This window comes from Phaseolus vulgaris, chromosome 8, assembly GCF_000499845.2.
Source record: "Phaseolus vulgaris cultivar G19833 chromosome 8, P. vulgaris v2.0, whole genome shotgun sequence".
Lineage (NCBI taxonomy): Eukaryota > Viridiplantae > Streptophyta > Magnoliopsida > Fabales > Fabaceae > Phaseolus > Phaseolus vulgaris.
Genome location: NC_023752.2, coordinates 9,646,133 through 9,668,450, shown reverse-complemented (window position 1 = coordinate 9,668,450; position 22,318 = coordinate 9,646,133). Strand labels below are relative to the sequence as shown.

Here is a 22,318-nt window from a genome sequence, read left to right as displayed (position 1 = left end):
GTAAGTTCAAACATCCAATACCGAGTGTCTCATCTTCTCATCTTCTCACCACCTGATATCTTAGTCTACATGACTTAGATTATCAGTGAAACCAGAGAATCTCCGTTAAACATAGGCTTTTCATACTTAATGTACCATCAAATAACAACTCATACATTATCCCAAATGTATGACATCAATTTCATACAATTTTCATCATTCATATATAATACATATCATTCAATCAGAACATTTTAAAAATTTATACCATTCAAGGACTTTTCCAACATCAAAACAATATTTAACTTTCAAACTATCAAAATATAACATTTATAAAGTTTAAATAATATATAAACAAACACAAAATATATAAACAAATAACATTCCTGCAAGAGAAATTGAATATTGGGACCACGTCCCTTCTGCATTCAGAGCTTCTATCCTAGGGTGCTATTAAAAATTAAATTTAGCTTCTCTTACCTTAATTGTTTGTTTTCCAAGCAACTTCTAGAATTTTATTCCCCACCGTCTGGATAAGCTTCAAGATTTACGGGCCTAATGCAAGTTATTCAAACAGAACAGAAATTCAGTATATAATAGAATAAGTTGAAAGGGTTAAACTTCTCAACTGACTCCACCAAGATTGATGACTAAATCCCAATGAAAAACATATAACAAAGGATATTTAGAGTAAAAATGAACTTACTCGGTTTGAAAATCTGATCGGGTAGAAATGTTCCTTAACTCCTAAGTTACAATATGGTATGATCAGATTCTAAAATAGATGAGGTATGGAGTGGGAAATTAAGAGAAAAGATAGAAGAGAGAGATGGAGGGAGAAAGAAGAAAGAAAAAGAATGGTGCGTGACTGTGGGGGCAAGGGTTCTGCTTCTTTATCCTTTTTTTTTACGCTGTTACACATAATGCTAAAAAATCAATGAAAAAGTTATGTTAATATTCTTATTTACTAAATTGTATAAGTATTTGAGTTCCTCAAATTTATTATATTTTTCTTTTAAAGATATCAAGATCTTTAATATAGTGGTAGTTGTCAAGTGAAAGTAAAAACTTAATGTGTAAGAAGAAAGACTTTAAAATGACGTCTTGAAGTCAAAATATGAATTTCAGAAAACACCATATACTAGTGTTTATATAAAATAAGAATATTGATGGTGGAAGGATTTGCATGACCCGTGTGGTGGTGGACAAAGAATGAAATTGGTTTGATACAAATGTGCAATCACAAGTAGGTTCAAAGAATAAGATACTATTTTGGAAAAATAAATGGATAGGAGAGACATTGCTCGTAGAAAAGTTCATACATGAACTTGGACAACAAGAAATGAACAATAGGAAAGTTTGGGAGGTGGAAATGAAGTTTAAGTTGTAGGAGTGACTCATTTCAGTGGAAAAAGTCGTACAAATATTCATACAAGACATAACATAGAATAACCCTACATTGATACATGAAAATGTGTTATGTTAATACATTATTATTATTATTATTATTATTATTATTATTATTATTATTATTATTATTTTAAAAAGCTTTCATGTTTATGCTACTTGACATCTCAGCTAGACTGACACATCAAGTAACAAGAATCATTTGTCATGATATGAAAAAAATATTATTAAAAAAAAAAGAAAAAAAATACAAAAATATGGGGGACTAGACCAAAACTCATATGTTAACAAAAACGATACATAGGTAGACTATACCTATTAATAAAGAATTCTAATAACAAACTAGATGGAAGCCTATTATACCAATGAAAGGATTCTCTATTAATAAATCCTAAATTAGCCAACTTATCAGCACACGCAATCGCTTCACGAAAAATATGAGTAACCCTAAACCTGATTTTTTCACAATAATTAAGACAAGTATTTCATCGATTACGAAGTACTAAAGGAACATTTTTCCTAGCAGTAAATGCAGCACAAACCAAGGCAGAGTCACATTCCAGTCAAACATTAGTAAGACCCAACTTTTGAGCTTCCTCCAAAGCATATATAACTCCATAAAATTCAACAACCAAAGCTGTCTAAACGTATTATTATTATTATTAAAATAATAATAATATTGTTGTTTAGACTCTCCTTTTGTTGTTATTAAAATAACATATTTATCACTATTTTCCCTCTGTTCTATCATATATGCACTCGTACTATACATGCTCATTTTAGGTTTTGAGTCTCACACTCCGGAACAATTCAAAATGTTTTTCCATAGCACATTTTATTTTTGTTAATACTTTAGAAAATATTTTCTAAGACATTATTTTCGTTTTTACATTCAATTGAGTGTTCGAAGATAAACTTTCCAAAATAATACATTAGGTTTATCAAATGTAGTTATAAAGTTAAAAAGCAAAGAAATAACCAAATGTTAGCGGAAAGGGGACTACATATAGCAGGAGCCCAATATCTATAATTTTAACTCTTCTTGAAGTCTAATAGTTTTCCTTAAAGCTTAACCTTACCCCAAATCCAATATGGCAGTTTCTTCCTGCACCCCCTACAAGATTGTGCAAAGACAAAACTGTCCCTATATAAAATTGTATATTTATTTTTTGCATTCCAGATTATAAAATCCGATAAATTTTTGGTTTGACGCTTCCGAAATTTTTTTGGATTGGCACGTCCTGTAATCTTCTACATTGGTGCTTCCGGTAGTACATACAGTGTTAATCTAAAATAAAAAAATGCAAAACATCCATAATTGAAAAAACCATTCCAGATCTGTCATTCTGTAATTCAAAATATGTATTTCTGATTCAGTCCATAATTGAAAAAAATCATTCCGAATCCACCAATCCGTAATAAAAATTAGACTTCCAGATTCAACAATCCAGAAATCAATAATTTATGCAAACTTTGCTTCTGGAACACCCCCTCATCCAGAAAGAAACATGATTCACTTCCAGATTGATGAACCCGTAACACTCCCAGATCCTGAATTCAAATAACAGGTGGAGGTCATTTTTTAGATTTACAAAATTGTGGGTGCAGGAAGAAAAATGTAGGGTGCAGGAAGAAACTGCCATCCAATATAAGCTGAAGACCAATTTGTATACTTTATTATGGTTATATCTTTTCTTAATAAATATTATAGATGATATATTAATTTTGCGAAGTTCTTCACTCACCATGTCACTTTTAACTTGCATCCTATCATCTTTCAAATTTTCCAAAATTAATCTCTATTTTGGATTTGAAAATCCAGAATTCAAATAATACATTCTAGGAAAGAAAATCCAAAACACAAAATTTGAAAATGCATTCTGGAAAAGAATTTTCAGAAATCCAAATCCAGAACACAAAATCTGAAAATGCATTCCAAAAAAAAAAATCTGGAATTAAAAAATGTGTTCTAAAAATCCAAATCTAAAACATCTGACAATACATTTCAGGAAAGAATTTCCATAATTAAAAAATGTGCTCCAGAAATCCAAATCTGAAACACAAAAAATCTGAAAATGCATTTCAGAAAAGAATTTTTAAAATTCAAAAAATATGTTTTAGAAATTCGAATCTGGAAATGTATTTTAATGTTAGATTGGATGTAGTTAAAATTGACATTGAAATTTATATGATTTAGGTAGAATTTGCTATTAATTTTTTACTTGGAACCGAGTGCAAATTCAAGTATCCACTCATCTTCTTGAGATAAGATAAATATGACTGTTTGGAAAACATCTTTTATCAATAAACTTTTTCATTTTTCTAATTTTCCTTTAAAAGAACTTTATAAACATCCTTATTTCCTATATTTATGATCTTCTCATTTTATAGGAATCAAATATAAACTTATATATATATATATAAGATTATCTGTTTGCATTGTTTTTTTTTAAATTTTAATTGAAAAAAATATAGTTTAGACTTAAAGGAAAAATTTTAACTTAAAAGAAATTGAGTGTACATGCTATGACGTGAATTAAAAAACAAAATTGAATATGAAAATATTAACATTAATTAAAAGTAATGTTTAAGACTTTGAAGTGTTAACATAAAAAGATTATATAATTTTTTTTAACATCGGAATTTAATTCCTTTCAAAATAGGATCCGAATTTGAATTAGTAAAAAAAAAATTGAAGTATTTAACCCCCTTTAAATATAAACAAAACTATTTGGATTGTATGATCTTCATCATCATTTTCTTCCTTTTCAAAAGTAATTTCCCATAACAATATGGTCTTTGCAATATGGAGCTTAGATTTAAAATCATTTTTCAAATATTTTTCATTAAATATTCAAGACATTTTTTTATCTATAATTAGTATATGCTGAATTATGTAGTGATATATATATATATATATGTAAATTTTATTTTATTTTAGCTTTTTTTTATGTTTATTAGAGTTTGAAGTGTATTTTCACTTCGACCTCTGTCAAAATTGAACTTCATATTTTTACGGACATAACAAATTGCATTTAGAGTTTGGAATAGGTGTGAGACTCTACTCTCTCTTTTTTTCTGTATAAAAACTATGTTATCTCTTAAATGATCTATATTTGTTTATTAGTTTTTGTGATAAAAAAAAATTATGAAATATAGATAGAAGTTTCTGGTATTGTTGGGTGAAATTTCCTTGCAGTTTCAGACCGACCAGTGCACACATGGTATGAACTTGGAACCCCAAATGATTGTGTCTTTTGTAGTATTAATGAGAGAAGCAAGAAATGTTTTTTATCCATAAGATGAGTTCCCTAAAATAGATTATTTGATCATAGAGAGATGTGAAAGAAATAGTAAAATATAATTTATGATGATAAAAATGGTAAGTATATAAAGAAGCCACGTAATTGGTCCTCCACCCCAAAGTTGTAGGAGACAACAAGGTCCACGCCATTAACTCATGCATTCTCTTTCCTACATCCTTGCATCACCAACTCATGGCCAACACGAGCACAGGCACAGAACTCCCATGTGTAAACCAATCTTGTTGGAGCCTCCATGGATAACAACATCATCTAAACAATCAAACATATATAAACATTTTTACAAACTTCAAAAATACTTTTACGAAATTTCTCATCCAGATATCTTAGTTTTCAGAAATTCAAATGTTTTATAAATATATAAATGGAGGTAATTCTTAATTTATAAACTAATTTTATAAAATTGAGTTATACTTAAAAGTAATTATGGTATTATGGTATTATACCGGTAAGAACTGAACGGTTAAGACTATGTCTCGATTTCCATGACTAGGTCGATGGAAAGGATCCATGCCCGTGTGGGCCGACTGACATCTTCGGTCTAATTACGCTCAATCAAGGTCAGTGAAGTTAATTTGTCATTAAGAACTAGGTAATACACCTCTAAGCACGATCCACCTCACTAATCCGACCCAACAAGGTAGACTCATTAAAATAATATAAATAACACGCATTCCAAAAATCAGGTACCCCCATTCAGAATTCACTAGAAGACCGAGTGATTGAGCTGATACGGGAAGGAGTAGCGAAAAGTTTGGAGAAAGAAACTGAAGCACAAACCGATCGTCCGACAAGAAGAAAAACGACGAGTCTCTCAACAATTCTTTAGGTCTCATCTCCCTAACGAGAACAAGTATTATAATCATTTAAAATTTATAATAACAATAATTTATTGAAGTTATAAAGTCACTCATTATAATACTATCTATAAATATATAGTCTTAGTGTTAAAGAATCTCAAAATAAAAAATAAAAAAGTGTATTAAAAATCCTATCTCTCCTATAAATAATAAAAGATTCTATTTATATTGAGGGTTAGTAATAACTTAGAGTTTGTGTGAACCAGAGCATGAATGGTGGCTTGTTATGTTTAGTTTTTGTCAAAACATTAATGTTAGTTTTATGAACAATTATTGGGGAGCTCAAAGTTAGCCAGCCAACCGGTTTACATGGGTGGATTTATTATGAATGCAACTAAGAACGAATCAACTTAATTTCACTTAATTCGTTATAAGTCAAATCATTACACTTAAGTATGTACTATTCTCTTGTTTTATATATTAATGTACTACCTCTCATTCACTCAATCTATTTGTTTTAACCGTATAATTAAGATTTTCACATATTTTACCAAACAATTCAATATAAGTAAAAAGTGTTGATCTATTAAACAAATAAATTAAATATCTAAATCACTTAAAAATATTAAAAAACATTCTAGTTTTAAAAAATACTAAAGTTTCAACGAAATTTATAAAAATAATAATAAAATATTGTTTTTGGTGAGTTACAAGTTAATCCACCTTCAATCTTACTCAAATTTATTTAATCTAACTCACATTTTAAAAAATTATATGTTTGTTAATACCAACTCCATTTAAACCCGTGCCAAACCAAGTTATTGACTCATAAATTTAAATCTATTTTTGCACTACTTTGAGTTTGATTGATTGGTATGTTCAACATAATTTTTGTTATTATTATTGTTAATAATAATAATAATATTATTATTATTATTATAGTAATATTTAAAAATTTAATATATATATAGTTTCGACTTCAAATCTAAAGATCGTATTGTTAAGGTTAATCACTGTATTTAAAGTATTGTTTATTTTAAAAATCGGTGTTATTTTGTTTTTAAAAAACATTTTAATAAATTTAAGAATAGTAAAATATATAAATTATTATTGATGTCGACACTCGAAGATAAACACTAATTAGGTGTAATTAATTAGGTGTAATTTATTGAAGAGAGAATGAAAAAAAGGGTTTTGTGAGAAAGAACAAAAGAACAGGATTATTATTATTGAACATTTGAACTGAAACTCTAGGTATATAATTATTTTGATTAGGTACAAAGGCTGCACCAATTCTTTCATAACCATAAAGTTTAGTATATACCCACTGGTGTAAATTTGTTCAATAAGCTCACTTTTTAATGTCACAATACTATAAATATGAAAATAAATGTACAGTTATATTTTTAAAAATATTTCAAATTTTGTACGTTGAACAGCCCAAATAAATGTACATTTATGTCAAATGACATAAGCGTATAACGTAAATATGAATATTTGCATCGAACTCCAAAGTATTTAATGTACAATTGTTTAAAATATGGTATGATTTTTTTTTCTTGTATTTTTGGCACATGTTTATAGTTGTTTTCTCCTCTCTTTTTTTTATAGCGGTTTTCGATCATTGTGGTGTCTTCATGACTATCTTGGTCTTCTGATTCTGTTCGTATGTTTCCTTTGTGATGATAGATGTTTCTCTTCAATTACATTAGAGTGTCAAAATACATTATTGAGATACGTGTTTTATATTTTTGTTTTATTATTTAAAATAAAATATTGTTTGTTTTTGAGATAATCTCAATCATAACAATACATCAATATTTTCATTGAATTTTTTTATATTGTAATTTTTGTTTAATTTCAAATGTATTATTTAGTTGCTTAAATGTGAAATTAAAATTAAATTTTTGTGTAGTGGCAAATATTATACAATGTTTAAAATTGTAATTTAGAATTTAAGAATACTAAAAATTATAGATACTAATTAATTAATTTAGTTCTTAGGAGTGACTTAGTTATTTATTCATTATGTTGTTTAATTTTGGGGATTAAATTGTAGAAAATTTATAAAATGTATTGTAGAAGAATTAGAGGGAAAAATAGTGTAGATTGACAGTAGAAGTAAGATGTATTGTAGTACATTTTTTAATATATTTTATTTTTGTTGTAGTAATTTTGTATAACTTAATTATTGTATGTACACATCAAACAAATCTGAATTCTTGTTTGAAATTTAGTACAAATGATTAAATATTAATTATTTGTATTAAATTTTAAATTATCTGATTGGAAAAATTGGTAAAACTATTTTTTTAAAGTTAATACATATACATTATAAGTCTAACATTAAATAATAATAAATAAATATCTTATTAAATAAGAGTTAGACTGTTGAAAAGTCTTAAAAAAAAGTGTGCTTAATATCAAGGTCATGATATTATCTCAAAGATCTCATAATATACAATAATATGTATATAATCTCATAATCATCACACATATCCATTTTATATAATTCATACATTTATGATAATCAAATACATATATACAACATATCTATCATCAACATATTATGTTATTATAATTAATTATATGTCAATGGAATTATCTAACTTAAACAACTTTAAAGCATTTATCTTCACTGGATAAAGAAAATTTCATCACTCAAATTGTCAAACTTACCACTCTAATCATTTAAAAGAACTTGTAAGAACCAAGAAAAATAGTCTTAGAGTAAATGTTGTACAATTAAAATGACACATGAATATTTTATTATTAAAGTTAAAAGAGCATATAAATAGAAATTTAGTCATTCAGGTCTCATTTTAAAAGAATCATCATCTCTCTAAAAACTTTTTTTTTCTTTTCTCTGTCTTCTCTCTAAGATTCTAATCTCCTTGCTCATTACTTTGACGATCGGAGTTCGCCATCAGACTCCTGACAATGAATACTACAAGATTGTCCGATCAGAATCTTTAAATAGAGCAAGTTCATTTTTGCTCTTCTCTTTGAGTCAAATTTTGAACTTCTTAGGCTTGTCTCTGCACAGGCTTTGCAGGTGACCCTTTAACCTTTAGGGTTAATCTCTGTTAGCTCAGGGTCCTAGTGATATAGTTAGATTTTTTATTAGGACTCTATGGTGCACGTTAAGCTACCCTTGAGCTTTTGGTAGGTTTGAAGCTCTTAGTGAGCATCTTCTCAAGTTCAGGTAAGGGAAGCTAGTTCAATTTTTCAATAGAACCCTAAGCTAAAAGATCTAAATGTGGGGTGATGTGGTCATCAGTTCCAAATTTTGTTTGTAGGATTGATTGTTTATGAGTAATGCATAATATTGTTTGAAATAAAATGTGAATTGTTGATTTTGATATGAATGATATATGGTAGATGCTTTTGTTTGAATCTGAAAAATTGGTTGATTTTATATAGTTTATGTAGTGTAAGTTGCTTTTGAAGTGAAATGAGTTATTGAAATTGTTTTTGTTTGATTATGAATGATGAAATTAAGCATAATTATGCATATTTCTTTGCATATCTTGCTTAGGCGAGCTAATTCTCGCTCAAACGAGAATAGAATAGAAAGATGGGTTGCTTTCGGGTTTACTCTCGCTCAAGCGATAAGATTTTCGCTTGGGCAAGACCCATTCTTGCTCAAGCAAGCAAATTCTCACTCAAGCTATATTCTCTGTAAAAATAAATACTTCAAATTTTATTTGTGCTTTTGAAAGCCTAGTTTATTATTGCATATTTTTTTAAGTGAAAATTCTAAATTTTATTTAAAAATATGATTAAAGGAACTTAGTTATGTGTTTCACTGAACTTTGAGATATATTTAGATTGTTTAAAAAAGTTTAAAATATTATGTGATTGAATGGTGCATTGTGTTACATGAGATATGGAATGGTGTGAAAGTATGATCAAGACATAGTATTTTCAAGAAAGGAAATACGGTGTTGAGATTGTTGTTAGGGTGTATTAATTTGTCAGGCCCGTAATGAGACATACTGATTCTACTGATATAATGGAATCACATAGATGAAGTTATTCAGTTGGTGAAAGTTGATGGAGGTTCATATGACTTTGTCTGCGGTTTGAAATATAATATGATCTTTCAAATCATATGAATTTACCCTGTCATATAAGATGATGAGATATTGAGATGTTTATGTGCATGACTGTGTGGATTCACAATTAGTAGTAGTATGACAGGTGCAGGTATCAGGATTCTAATTTCAATACACGAGTCTTCCGGAAGTAGAATCAAGTGTCTATGTGTTGTGAGTCAGTAGAAGTCTGACATGAGAAAGATGAATTGTGAAATTTTAATAAACACTTGATGGTTATATGGAAATGCATGAGAATTTATGGCTTTATGTGAATATTTAAAATTATATTTATATTAGAAGTTTTTAAAAATAACTAGATTACCTTTTTTTTTGGTTGTTTTTTTTTAATATGTGATGATCGTGTATTTACACGAAAGCAGATTATGTTATAGGTGATAAAACTTCTCAGTGAAAAATTGAAGGATATAAATATTTATTTTAATTTAAATATTTTGTTTTAATCTTATGTAAATATTCAAAATATCTATAAAAAATATATATAATTTGAAACATTGTATAATTATGAGAAAATATAAGATGTGACCTAACTACATATAACTAAATATTGGTTAAATAATTAAGAGACTTAATATTGCTTAAACAATACTAAATTCAATAGAAAAAAAAATTGCAATCAATATTATATAATGACATTCCTTTTCTAGATTGTCACCATCATTCTTTATTGGTTTCTGTATTAGTTGTTAAAAAAACTATTAAAAAACAACTTTCCACATAAATTTCTTATTCAATAAATATAGAAAATATTATAAAATAAAAGTTTTGTCTCTAGAAATCCTTTCATTGTGGTGTATATAACTCTTACATTTGTGCTTTTCCATTGTTTGGTGCTTTCATCCTTCATTGTCATTCTTATGTCAAATGCAGGAGTTTCTTTATACTGAACTCAAAGTTATAAACACATACACTCACACCATACCCAACTTCTTTTAAAATATTAAATTTACTAACCCCTCCCTTCTCTAGTTTAGTTGGCAACATGTAAAAAATTACCTTAATTCAATACTTGCGTTACACTTCCTTAAAAGTGACTATATCTTAGACTAATAATTAGTTGCACAATCAATCCAAAATCTTTGCAAAAATAACCAAGATATTTTATTATTTTTTTTCATATTTGTTAATAAGAGTAGAATTTTAGATATCAGTGTTATGATTTTATTCTTAAAAAGTATCTCAATAAATTAGAAATTAAAGAAATCTATAAATTGTCATTAATCTCAATTCTTGAATGATGTGGAACTACATTGACGATATGGAATAATTATTATAATAATAAAAATAATGGGATGATAAAAAGATAGGCAAGGTTAGAGTAATTTTGGAAAGTTCAAATATTTTTGTTGATAACTTTAAAGATTAGTAAATGATTAGTTTTTACAAATGAATTAAAGCTAAAATAAATAACCAGACTACTGTTTTAAAGTGTACCACTACTGCATTTAACTTTTTTATTAATTTGAAATTTTATTTTGGGTTAGAAAAACCATTCTATCCATTGCTGTATATTTTCACCTAACTTTGAGACTCTTTTGAATGCATTTTATAATTCCATGACAACATAATAAAAGCCATAATTCCACATTGTCAAATGCTGCAATTTGTCATCATCAACGCTTTCAATTCTTTACATTACTTTTAAGTTTGTTTGCGTGTGTGTGAATATTTGGTTTAAACTTTTTCACTTTTTCTTTTATATTTTTCACTCTTCACGGATCAAAAGAACAATCTCGGAATTCGATAAAAACAAGTGTTCTCTTATTGATCATAAGTAATTCCAAACTCCAAAAGTAGATTCCTAAGTAGAATATAAAAGATTAACATATTTCATATTGATTTTAAGAATACTAATTTAAGCTTTTTTTCAAAAAAAATAATAACCTGGAATTAAGAATTAAACCAGAAATTTGCAAATTACGTGTTTGGATTAAACCTGCAAATTTCAGAATTGATGTTTGGAAATTTCTAAATTTTGACACTATGATTGAATTTAAATTGTATTAATTAGTGTTCAAACACATGTTTAATCTTGTCGGCACCACAGTGCAATGAATAAATCACGAGAAGTAATGATAACATATTTAACATGTTTTCAACTCATTATTGACAAATAATCATCATATATGTCATATTTTCTAATTACATGTTACAAAATCATAAGTGAGGGAATGATAAGTGAGACTTATATTTTTAAACTGTAATTTTCTTTTTAATTTTTTATTCACAATTTTGCTCTTCCTATTTTTTATCCAATATTTTAGTTTCTACATATTACAAAATTTATAACTTATTTTAATTCTTAATTTTGCATTTTTTATGCATTTTATTTAACAAAAATATTTTTATTGTCTTTTTTGGTACTTTTTTATGGTACTTTTGTAACAGTCTTTAATACCATTCTTTTTCTTTCTTCTTTCTCCCTCCATCTCTCCCTTCTATCTTCTTTATTATTTTTTCACTCCATACCTCATCTATTTTAGAATCTTATCATACTACGTTGTAGTTGAGGAGTTAAAGAACATTTTTATCCGATCAAAATTTCAAACAGAGTAAGTTCATTTTTGCTCTAAAAATCCGTGTTCTCTGTTTTTCCTTAGTATTTAGTCATCAATCTTGGTAGGGTTAGTTGAGAAGATTAATCCTCTCAACTTATTCTACTATATGCTGAATTTATGTTCTGTTTGGATAACTTCCATTAGGCCCTTAAATTTGAAGCTTATCCAGACTGGGAGGATAAAATTATAGAGATTGCTTGGAAAGCAAGCAATTAAGGTAAGGGAAGCTAACTTAAACTTTTTTTAGTACCCTAGGCTAGATGATTTGGATGTGGAGGGGACGTGGTCCTAATATTCAATTTCTCTTGCACGGATGTTGTGTGTTTTTATATTGGGTTGTTTGTTTATATATAATTTAAATTTGTGAAAATATTAGGTTTTAATGATTTAGTATTAAAGTGTTATTTTTTTTTATGTCAAATAGACTTTTGAATGTTGTGGATCACTTTTTGAATGATATTGTATGATGAAATGGTATGGAATTGCATTCATACATTTGAGATAATGTATGGACTGATGTTTGTTGTGTATTAAGTATTGATGTCTATGTGGTAACAGAGATCTCCGAGCTTCACTGATGATCTAAGTCACATAGACTAAGATATCAGGTGGTGAGAAGCTGATGGGGGAGTTCATGCACACCGTGAAATATGAGATGCATGACTTGGGTTGTATTGAACTTACCATGATCCTTTCTATTGGATTCGCTGGTAAACTTTGGATTAGGTGTTAGTATCTGGTAGGACTTACTTAATACGGGTCTTCTGGAAGACGTTGTTTGTTGAATATTTTAGATGTGTAGATCCATGTGATTGTTTTATGTTGGAATTTGAAGAAGATTGAATAATTGAAAAATTGATCATGTAATTTGTTTTTCTCTTTTAATTTAATTGCGTATATTATAAAATTTTATTTTCACTAGCTTACCCTACCTTTTTTTATTGTGTTGTGAATTGCGATGACTGTACTATGTACATGAGCAGATGACCATACAGGTGCAGGAGAGCCTTAAAGGTTTCAGAGTTTTATTTTGAGTTATGGATATGTAAATATTTGTATTTTTATAAGTCATAATCTTATAATAGAAATATTTTGAAAAACTTTAAGTTTGTATAGAAATATGTGGAACGTGTATTTAAATAGTTAGATGTATTTTCGGGGTGTTACATTTAATGGTATCAGAGCGGTTCATCTTTAGGATAACCTAAGGGTAGTGAGTTTATTGTGTTTCTCCTGCGTGTAAATTTTTGTTTAAGTCTAGCTTTAAGGCTTAGCTAAAAGTGCCTAATAGGATGTTTAACAATGTTGTTTTCTTGAAATCTTGTTTGTGCTTGAGTCAAAGTAGTTGTTATGAATAAAAATGAAAGTATTAAGAATGAAAAGAATCTTGATAAAGTGGTGATGGGGCACACTCATGACGGGATCAAGATTATTTTCTATCTTAATTATAAACCGTTAGAGTACATTTTAGAGATAAGTCTTGATTGGTTTTGTATCTATTTTGTGTGATTATTTCTTTTAAGTTAAAAGTAGTTTGAAATTTTTAGTAATTTATAACCTAATTCTTTATGTGCTTAGAAGATGGCACGTAGACCACATACTCCTCCACCAGTAGATATGCCCAACTTAGCTCGGGCAATAGAGATGATGGCAATAGCCTTGCAACAACAGGGTGCTACTATGGCACAACAACATCAGGCCGCCCTTCATCAATTAGAAACAAGTAGATTAGCAGCAGAAGCGTCTCAGCTTCATCAACAACCCCATACCTTTAGTCTGGAGGATTTTCTGAGACACAATCCACCCAAGTTTAATGGGAAGGTAAATCCAGATGAAGCAGACCAGTGGGTGAGAGACATAGAAAGAATCTTTGAAGTTACTCAATGCCTTGAAGAGAGAAAGTTATCCTATGCCATTTATGTACTAACGAAATAAGTTAAGTTCTGGTGGATAGGCATGAAGCAAATGATGGAAGACAGAGGAGAAAATGCCACTTGGGAGAACTTCAAAGTAAGATTCCTGGATGAGTATTTTCCTGATAGTGTCAAATATGCAAAAGAAATTGAATTCATACAGTTGGAACAAGGAAATCTTTCAGTCACTGAATATGCTACTAGGTTCAAACACCTAGCTAGATTCTACACCCAGACCATGACTGAGGCTTGGAGATGTAGAAAATTTGAGTTTGGGTTGAAGCAAGAGCTTAAAGAGGTGGTGATTCCTATGTCTATTAGAGATTTCCCTGCTCTAATGGAGAAAGCAAACGTAATGGAGAGTTTGAAAAGTAGTACGTAGTAGACTTGCTAACCCTCAAGTGGGAGGACCTTGAAAAAGCATACCTAAAGATGAAGATAGAAAGAAACCTTATTTCAAACCTCAATATTATAGCAGTGGAAGACCCAATTCTCTATCACCACCTAATTTTAGATGTTTTAGATGCGGTGGGCCACATGTTGTTAGATTTTTCCCTCATCCAATGTCAAATGGGACATGTGATAGATGTACAGGTATGGTCATGCAACAAAAGACTGTCATGTCTATTTGGGAGCTCCAAATTCTAGCGGAATGCAGCAAGTACAACAAAATAATATTCAAAACCCCAGAGCAGCTAGCAGAGTTTTTGCCATTAATGGAGCTGAAGCTTCGTAGTCTGATAGCCTTGTTAGAGGTATTTGTTCTATCCTTGGAACACAGTTATTTGTATTGTTTAATTCTGGGGCAACCCATTCTTTTATATCTTTTGATTGTGCTAAGAAACTTAAGTTTCAATTAGAAATTGAGTTGGTGGTATCTACACCAACAGAAGGTATTATAGTAACTTATTCCATGTGTGCTGAGTGTCTAATAATTATAGATGGACAGAGATTCAAGATCAACATGATTTGTATACCTCTAAAGGATTTGGAGGTTATTTTGGGAATGGATTGGTTGTCTGCTAATCATATCCATATAGATTGTGGTCAGAAGAAGTTAATTTTTCCTAAATTAGGAGAAATGCAAGTTATCTCAGCTCAGCAGTTTGAGAGAGAGATACAAGAATGTGTAGAATGTTTTATGCTCTTGGCTTATTCTATAGTTACTGATAAAGTACAAAAAGATATGTTTGTAGTTCAGGAGTTTATGGATGTATTTCCTGATGAGATTCCTGGACTTCCACCTAAAAGAGAGATAGAGTTTGCAATAGACTTGATTCTCGGAGCAGGCCCTGTGTCAATTTCTCCATACCGAATGGCACCAACGGAGTTAGCGGAATTGAAGAAACAACTAGAAGACTTATTGGAGAAACAATTCATTAGACCTAGTGTTTCTCCATGGGGAGCTCCAGTGCTAGTAGTGAAAAAGAAGGATGGTTCATCACGTCTATGCATAGATTATAGACGATTAAACAAGTTAACAATCAAGATTAAATATCCTCTTCCTAGAATTGATGATCTGATGGACCAGTTGCATGGGGCAGTTGTCTTTTCTAAGATAGATCTACGCTCAGGTTATTACCAAATTTTAGTGAAAGCGGAAGATGTTCAGAAGACTGCTTTTAGATCAAGGTATGGTCACTATGAATTTCTGGTTATGCCATTTGGTGTGACCAATGCTCCAGCTATCTTCATGGATTATATGAATCGAATCTTCAGACCTTTTCTTGATAAGTTTGTGGTAGTGTTCATAGATAATATCTTGATCTATTCTCGTACAAGGGAAGAACATGCAGAACATCTTAGAACTGTCCTGAACATTTTGAGAGAAAAACAGTTATATGCTAAACTTTCAAAATGTGAGTTATGGATGTCAGAAATACAATTTTTAGGACATGTTATCTCTGCCCAGGGAATAACAGTAGATCCTTCTAAAGTGGAGGTTGTACTTCAGTGTGAACGTCCTAAAACTGTTACAGAAATTAGAAGAAGCTTTGTGCGGTTAACATGATATTACAGGAGATTTATAGAAGGTTTTCTAAAATAGTGGCTCCTTTGACCCAATTGACTAGAAATGATCATCCTTTTACATGTATTGAACAATGTGAAAGAAGCTTTGAAGAGTTGAAAAGAAGGTTGACTAACGCTCCGATATTGACAATACCTGATACCAATCAGCCTTTTGAAGTTTTCTGTCATGTTTCCTATCGGGGATTGAGTTGTGTTCTGATGCATAATAAGAAAGTTGTTGCCTACGCTTCTTGTCAGTTAAAGGTGCACGAAAGAAACTATCCAACTCATGATCTAGATTTGACAGCAGTTGTCTTTGCTTTAAAAATATGAAGACATTTTCTTTATGGAGTTAGTTTTAATGTGTTCAATGATCATAAAAGCTTGAAGTATTTGTTTCATCAAAAGGAGCTTAATATGAGGCAGAGGAGGTGGATTGAATTTTTGAAAGATTATGATTTTTATTTGATATACCATCCTGGGAAGACAAATGTTGTTGCAGATGCGTTGAGTCGTAAAAAGATAGAGATGTCATCGCTTATGATTAGAGAGCTAACATTGATTGAAGATTTCAGGAGTATTAATTTAGAGGTTTCCATGTCTTCAAATTGCATTAGTTGTAATACACTTGTTATAACTAATGAATTTCTGGAGAAGGTGAAGGAGAAGCAGTTGGAAGATTCAAAATTGAAGAACATCGTAGACTTATTAAATACTAACAAAGCTAAAGACTTCTCTTTAGGAGTGGATGATATTTTGAGATTCAAAAACAGGATATGCATATAAGAGGATAATGAACTAAAACAAACAGTTTTAACTGAAGGTCATAAAAGCAAACTCAGTTACATCCAGGGATAACCAAGATGTATCAAGATCTGAAGAAGTCTTATTGGTGGCAAGCCATGAAGAACGATGTAGTCAAGTTTGTAGTTCCTTGCTTGACTTGTTAGAAATCAAAGATTGAACATCAACGACCTGGAGACATGTTAACTCAGTTAGACATTCAAATGTGGAAGTGAGACAATATCTCAATGGATTTTGTTACCCATTTAGCGCGTATTTTGTTACCCACTTAACTCTAATATAAACAATTTAACTTAGACATTTTAAACTCCAATGTCATTCATTTAGCTTAGCAAAATATTATACACTAACGTCATCTCAATATCATAATAGATTCACTATTTCAACCAATAATTTAAAACAATTCTTTTTTTTAGAATTTACTTAGAATTCAAAATTAAATGAAAACTCTAAAATTTTAATCACTCACATCTCTATCACTCTAGACAATCAAAATATCAATTGAAAAAAAAATAAACTAAAAGGACCTAAAAAAAGTGAATATAGTTGAATTATAATGTTAGAGAAATTATAAAATAAAAGTGAATTTACTTTATATCAAAATTCAGTCAAATAAAAACGTTTTGAAGTCTATTAATGTCTAAATCATATGATCTAATCATAGAATAGTTGAGAACTAAAAACAAAGAAAACAGAAAAAGATAAAAACATGCAACTGAAAATTAAAGGAGGAAGAAAAAAAGGAGAAAAAGGAATTAAAAGTAGGAAAAAACAGTTAGAATTAAAAATATAAAAATTTAGAATTACTATTCCTGAATATAAAATAAAATTACAGTTGGCATGTAAGAAGATAAGAGAAAGAATAAAATAAAGTAAGAAACACATTTATTGGAGGCCAAACATAATAGATGATATCACTTATTAAAAAATTAAAGACTTTTGGTTATTGCAGAGGCGTGATACGTGCACGGATGTTCAACACCATGTTTTTACTCACTATCAATTCCCTTTCACGCGCTTCATCCCACGCGTCCCTTTCAACTTTCAATGCAAATTAATTAACTTTATTTTTAGATGAATTTATGAGAAAAATATATATAAAAACAAAATAATAGTTACACAAAGTCACAAACAAATTTTTGAAACATGTTGTAGTGTAGATAATGAATACTGTTTCCCTGTTAATAATTTCTCAACATATTATGTTTTTCTTTAATACTTAGGTCTCATTCAAATATAATTAGATATTTGTTATATATATATATATATATATATATATATATATTAAAGAAAAGTATAATTACTTAACTCCTAATAATATCAAAATAATTAATCAAAACAGCTTAAGTCATGGATATTTTGAGTCATTTTCTTTTTTATGTTTGAATTAGTTTATATATATAAATAATTATAAGAATAAAATAAAAGAATTTTAATATATATTATGAATAAAAATTAGTTTAATAGGAGGTCAACACGAGGTTGTAGTAACTTAAAAGTTATTTTGTGATAAAAAATATTACTTTAATATTTTTTTTATAGTTGTTTATCAGTTTTTCTCAACAGGCGAGTTAAATTATTTGTTTTATTAGTATAAAAAATTAACGATTAATGAAATATAACTTATTTTAAGTATTATTTTTAAAATAATTGTTTAAAATTATAAACCTTATCATACATTATTATAAGTTATTTATATTATTAGAGCGTTTTGATTAGATTTAATTATTTTAAAGGGATGTTTTATATGGAATTAATTTTTTTAATTAAGATAGATGTTTTTTTAATTTTCTATTATACATGATTAATCTAGATTTCTTTTCATGTAAATAACATGACATATTAGTGTTAAGAGAGAGAAAACAAAACAGATATAATAGCAATAGCAATTATTTATATAAAAAGACTCATTTTAATTTAATACTTCAAAAGTTTTAGTTAGCAAATTAGTTCTAAGAAAATATTATTTATGATTTTTTTATTAATGTCTGAGACTTTTCATGTTTGAATAATCAATTAGGTGGTTTGAAAACCAGATGTACTTTATTATAAGATGAATGTTATTCTCAAATATATCTAAACTTAAAATATTTTTTCAAATTGTCTAATATTAAGTAGTTAATTGATATTTTTGATAGCCAATATTTGATTATAATTGTAAAATAATTTATATAAATTTTATTATCATTATTATAATTTTACCTTATTTTTTTATGTTTGTGACTATAATTAATAATTGTGGTTTATTTGTTAATAGATTACATTACAAAACCAAAACAATATATATAAAAATAATAGTAATAACCATTTCGTTATTTTGTGTTTTGAAATATTTAAATTTCATATTTTCAAAATATATATAAGTTTATTTTAAAAAAAATCATATTAAATATTATTATGAAACATAACATTTTAATTAAGCAAACACGTCATGATTCAAAATTCATATTTCATCGCATAAAGGATAACATAAAGCAAAGAAAAAATAATCAAACATATGACTAGATCAAAACTCATGCAAGAAACAAAGACTTCCCAAAAACTATACAAAACAAAAACATAATGAGTTTAAACATCTTATGAAAAAAAATCTAAAAAAAATACTAAATCGTAAACTAGTATATCATATATACATTAACATATCCAACTGTATAATGATTGTCTTTTCTATAAATATGAAAAACTTTAAAATCAATTTCTTTAAAAAAACCCAAACATTTATTCTACCCATTCCTAATAGTCTTTCCAAGGAACAAGAGATCTAGAAAGTAGAATAATATAACATGTTAATGTTTATTTTTGTTTCTTTACTTATAGAGAAATGATAATGTGATTGTTACATATTTTACTCTAAATCCAAATATAATTTAAGTAATTAATTTTAATTAAGAAACTCAATTACATGATTTAATTTTAACCAAAAATCTTAAAATAGTTTTCATTAAAATTTAATATCATAAAAAAATAACTTAGAATTGACATTAATCAAATGAAAAGTGTTGGAAAGAATGATTAAATGTGACAGTATAATCTATAATAATAGAAAATATTTGATTTTGATTAGTGGATAATGAAGAAGATGAATGTGTATGTGTGTTCTGTGTCCTTTTCCCGTACTATATCGAAACTAAAGAAATAAAAGTTTGGTATCTCGTCATCTTCTTGCTGTCTGTTGTTTGTGTAGACAAATAATTCATAGGAGGGACCAATTAAAATGGACCTTCAATAAATTGTTTGCCATGCCATCTCCTCCACGTGTTACACTAATTGTAATAATTATATATTGTTGAAGATTTAAATAAAAGTATATAAACAAAAAGTAATCTTTTTTTATTTATGTTTTTTTGATGAATAAGTTAGTTTTAAACCTATTTTTAAATAATGTAATAATTTGCAAGATGTGAATTTTTAGAGATACAAGTTTTAATGAATAAGAAATAAAACATCTTATAAATAAATTATGTTAATTTTATTTTTTATTTTATTTGAATTTCATCTCTTAAATAAATTATTTTTCTATATTATCTTTTTTATGACAATTAGTATTTTAGGATAAATTTTCAGTTTTTTATAATTATTTTTTTATGGGATTGAGAATCTAAAATTAATATTGTTTTTATTAAAGGGAATGTTGATGGTCTATATGATAGTTGAATTTGTATTTATACATTTAAAGAAATTATTAGATTCTAGAGTTGTTTTATTAGTAAAGATGTTATCTTTTATCTAATGAAAACTAATTGTTTAAGCAACATGACATATTACTAAAGTTATAGTTTAAAGTTTCAACATAAAGGGATAAAATCAAATCTCTCTTATAGGACACTCAATGTTCAAGCGACAAGTGATTACTTAGTGTTAAGGAATAACGATGGGGTTTGATGTTTGTGAAACTTATTAAATCAAGCAAAGAAGTATCATCACTCAAGTGATAATGTGGTTGATCAAGAATTGAGGAGACAATGTGTTCAATATTTGTAAAACTTGTTGGTTTATATGACAAGTCTTTTAACTTAAACGATGATGTGGTGCTTAAGTGGTAATATAGAATGATGATCGCTTAATTAATGAGTGAATACTCGAGCAAGAGAGAGGTCAAATTAGTTCTCTCTTTTATATTAAGTCATCAAGTAGTAAGAAACAAAATGAAATTTACTCTTATAAAGTAGGTGTAGTGATACACCCTAAAATAGAATTTTGATACATTAGATTGTTAATCTTTGGTGAGAGTTAATTTTGTTAAAAATGTAATATGATTTATATAATCTTGAATAGAAGTGATTCAAGTATAATTTATTATAGTGTTATCTAAAGTGTATATATATATATATATAAATGTATTAGTTATATAAGATTTTTTTTATTAAATACTTGTAAGGAATAAAAGAAAAGCAGTTTTCATACATTTACAAATAAATTAAAAAATTAGATAGAGATATCTATTTTACTTTTTTTTCTTTGAGAAGTTCTTATATAACATTTGTTCAAACATATTTCTAAATTTTATAAAATTAAATTAAATTAAATTCAAATTATAAAATAATAATAACCGTTTCTAACTTATCAAATCATCAATTATTTAGTCAAATTTTGGCTGCTTGTATGAATTTAATCGTATAAACTTTATATTCAACATAAGTTTTTCTCTTAATGAAACATATGTTAAGATCTTAACATATGTTAATTTCTATAAACTTTATATTTGAAATGTGTGTGTTTTTTTTTCTGAATATGAAAGATACATGTTAAACATTTCACACATATAATGATATAATTAAATGATAACTCTTATCTTACAATTTTTTTGAATTTCGTAAACTAAACTCAAACATCAAATTCAAACTTACCAAATAAAACAAAACTTTCACATGCAACACAAATTCTCAAACTCAACATCTAATAGCAACCAAAAACATATTTACCTTAAAATTTATACCTATAAAATAATCTAATTAAAATTAAATGATATCCAAGGATCTTATGAATTAATTATAAGAAATCAAACTTAACAAACAACATATTGTTACAAACTTAGACTCACAGGAACCTTCCCCACTTGCATGTAATTTTTAAGAAAATGAGATATTTAAAGAAAAAGAAAACATACTTTAGACAAAAAATTTACTTAGAAAACTAAGAAAAAAGAGAACAAAATGAAAACTTAAAAAAAAGTTATAGGGAGATGATAAATTAAAATAAGTGAATAATAACATTATTTTTTTTATAATTTTTGAAGTAAACTTAAAACATAAATATCATCCTTCATTTTTTTTTTATAAAAACATAGAAATATAATAATTTGTATTCTATAAAATTGGGTTTTAAAAAAATATTGCAAATTTAAATTAAAAATTAGTTTCATAATTGAGTTAACGTATTAAAACTTATAAAATATCATAAAAATCC

The 22,318-nt window shown here is 27.6% G+C and overlaps 1 protein-coding gene across 1 annotated transcript; it reads left to right on the top strand.

Moving 5' to 3' along the window:
• The first annotated feature begins 14,336 nt into the window (after positions 1–14,336).
• On the top strand, positions 14,337–16,894 carry LOC137824537 (uncharacterized). Its single transcript, XM_068630202.1, has 5 exons — positions 14,337–14,472; positions 14,693–14,853; positions 15,048–15,839; positions 16,011–16,099; positions 16,492–16,894. Exons 1-5 carry the CDS (start codon positions 14,337–14,339, stop codon positions 16,892–16,894), a joined length of 1,581 nt encoding a protein of 526 aa, XP_068486303.1.
• Positions 16,895–22,318: the final 5,424 nt, after the last annotated feature.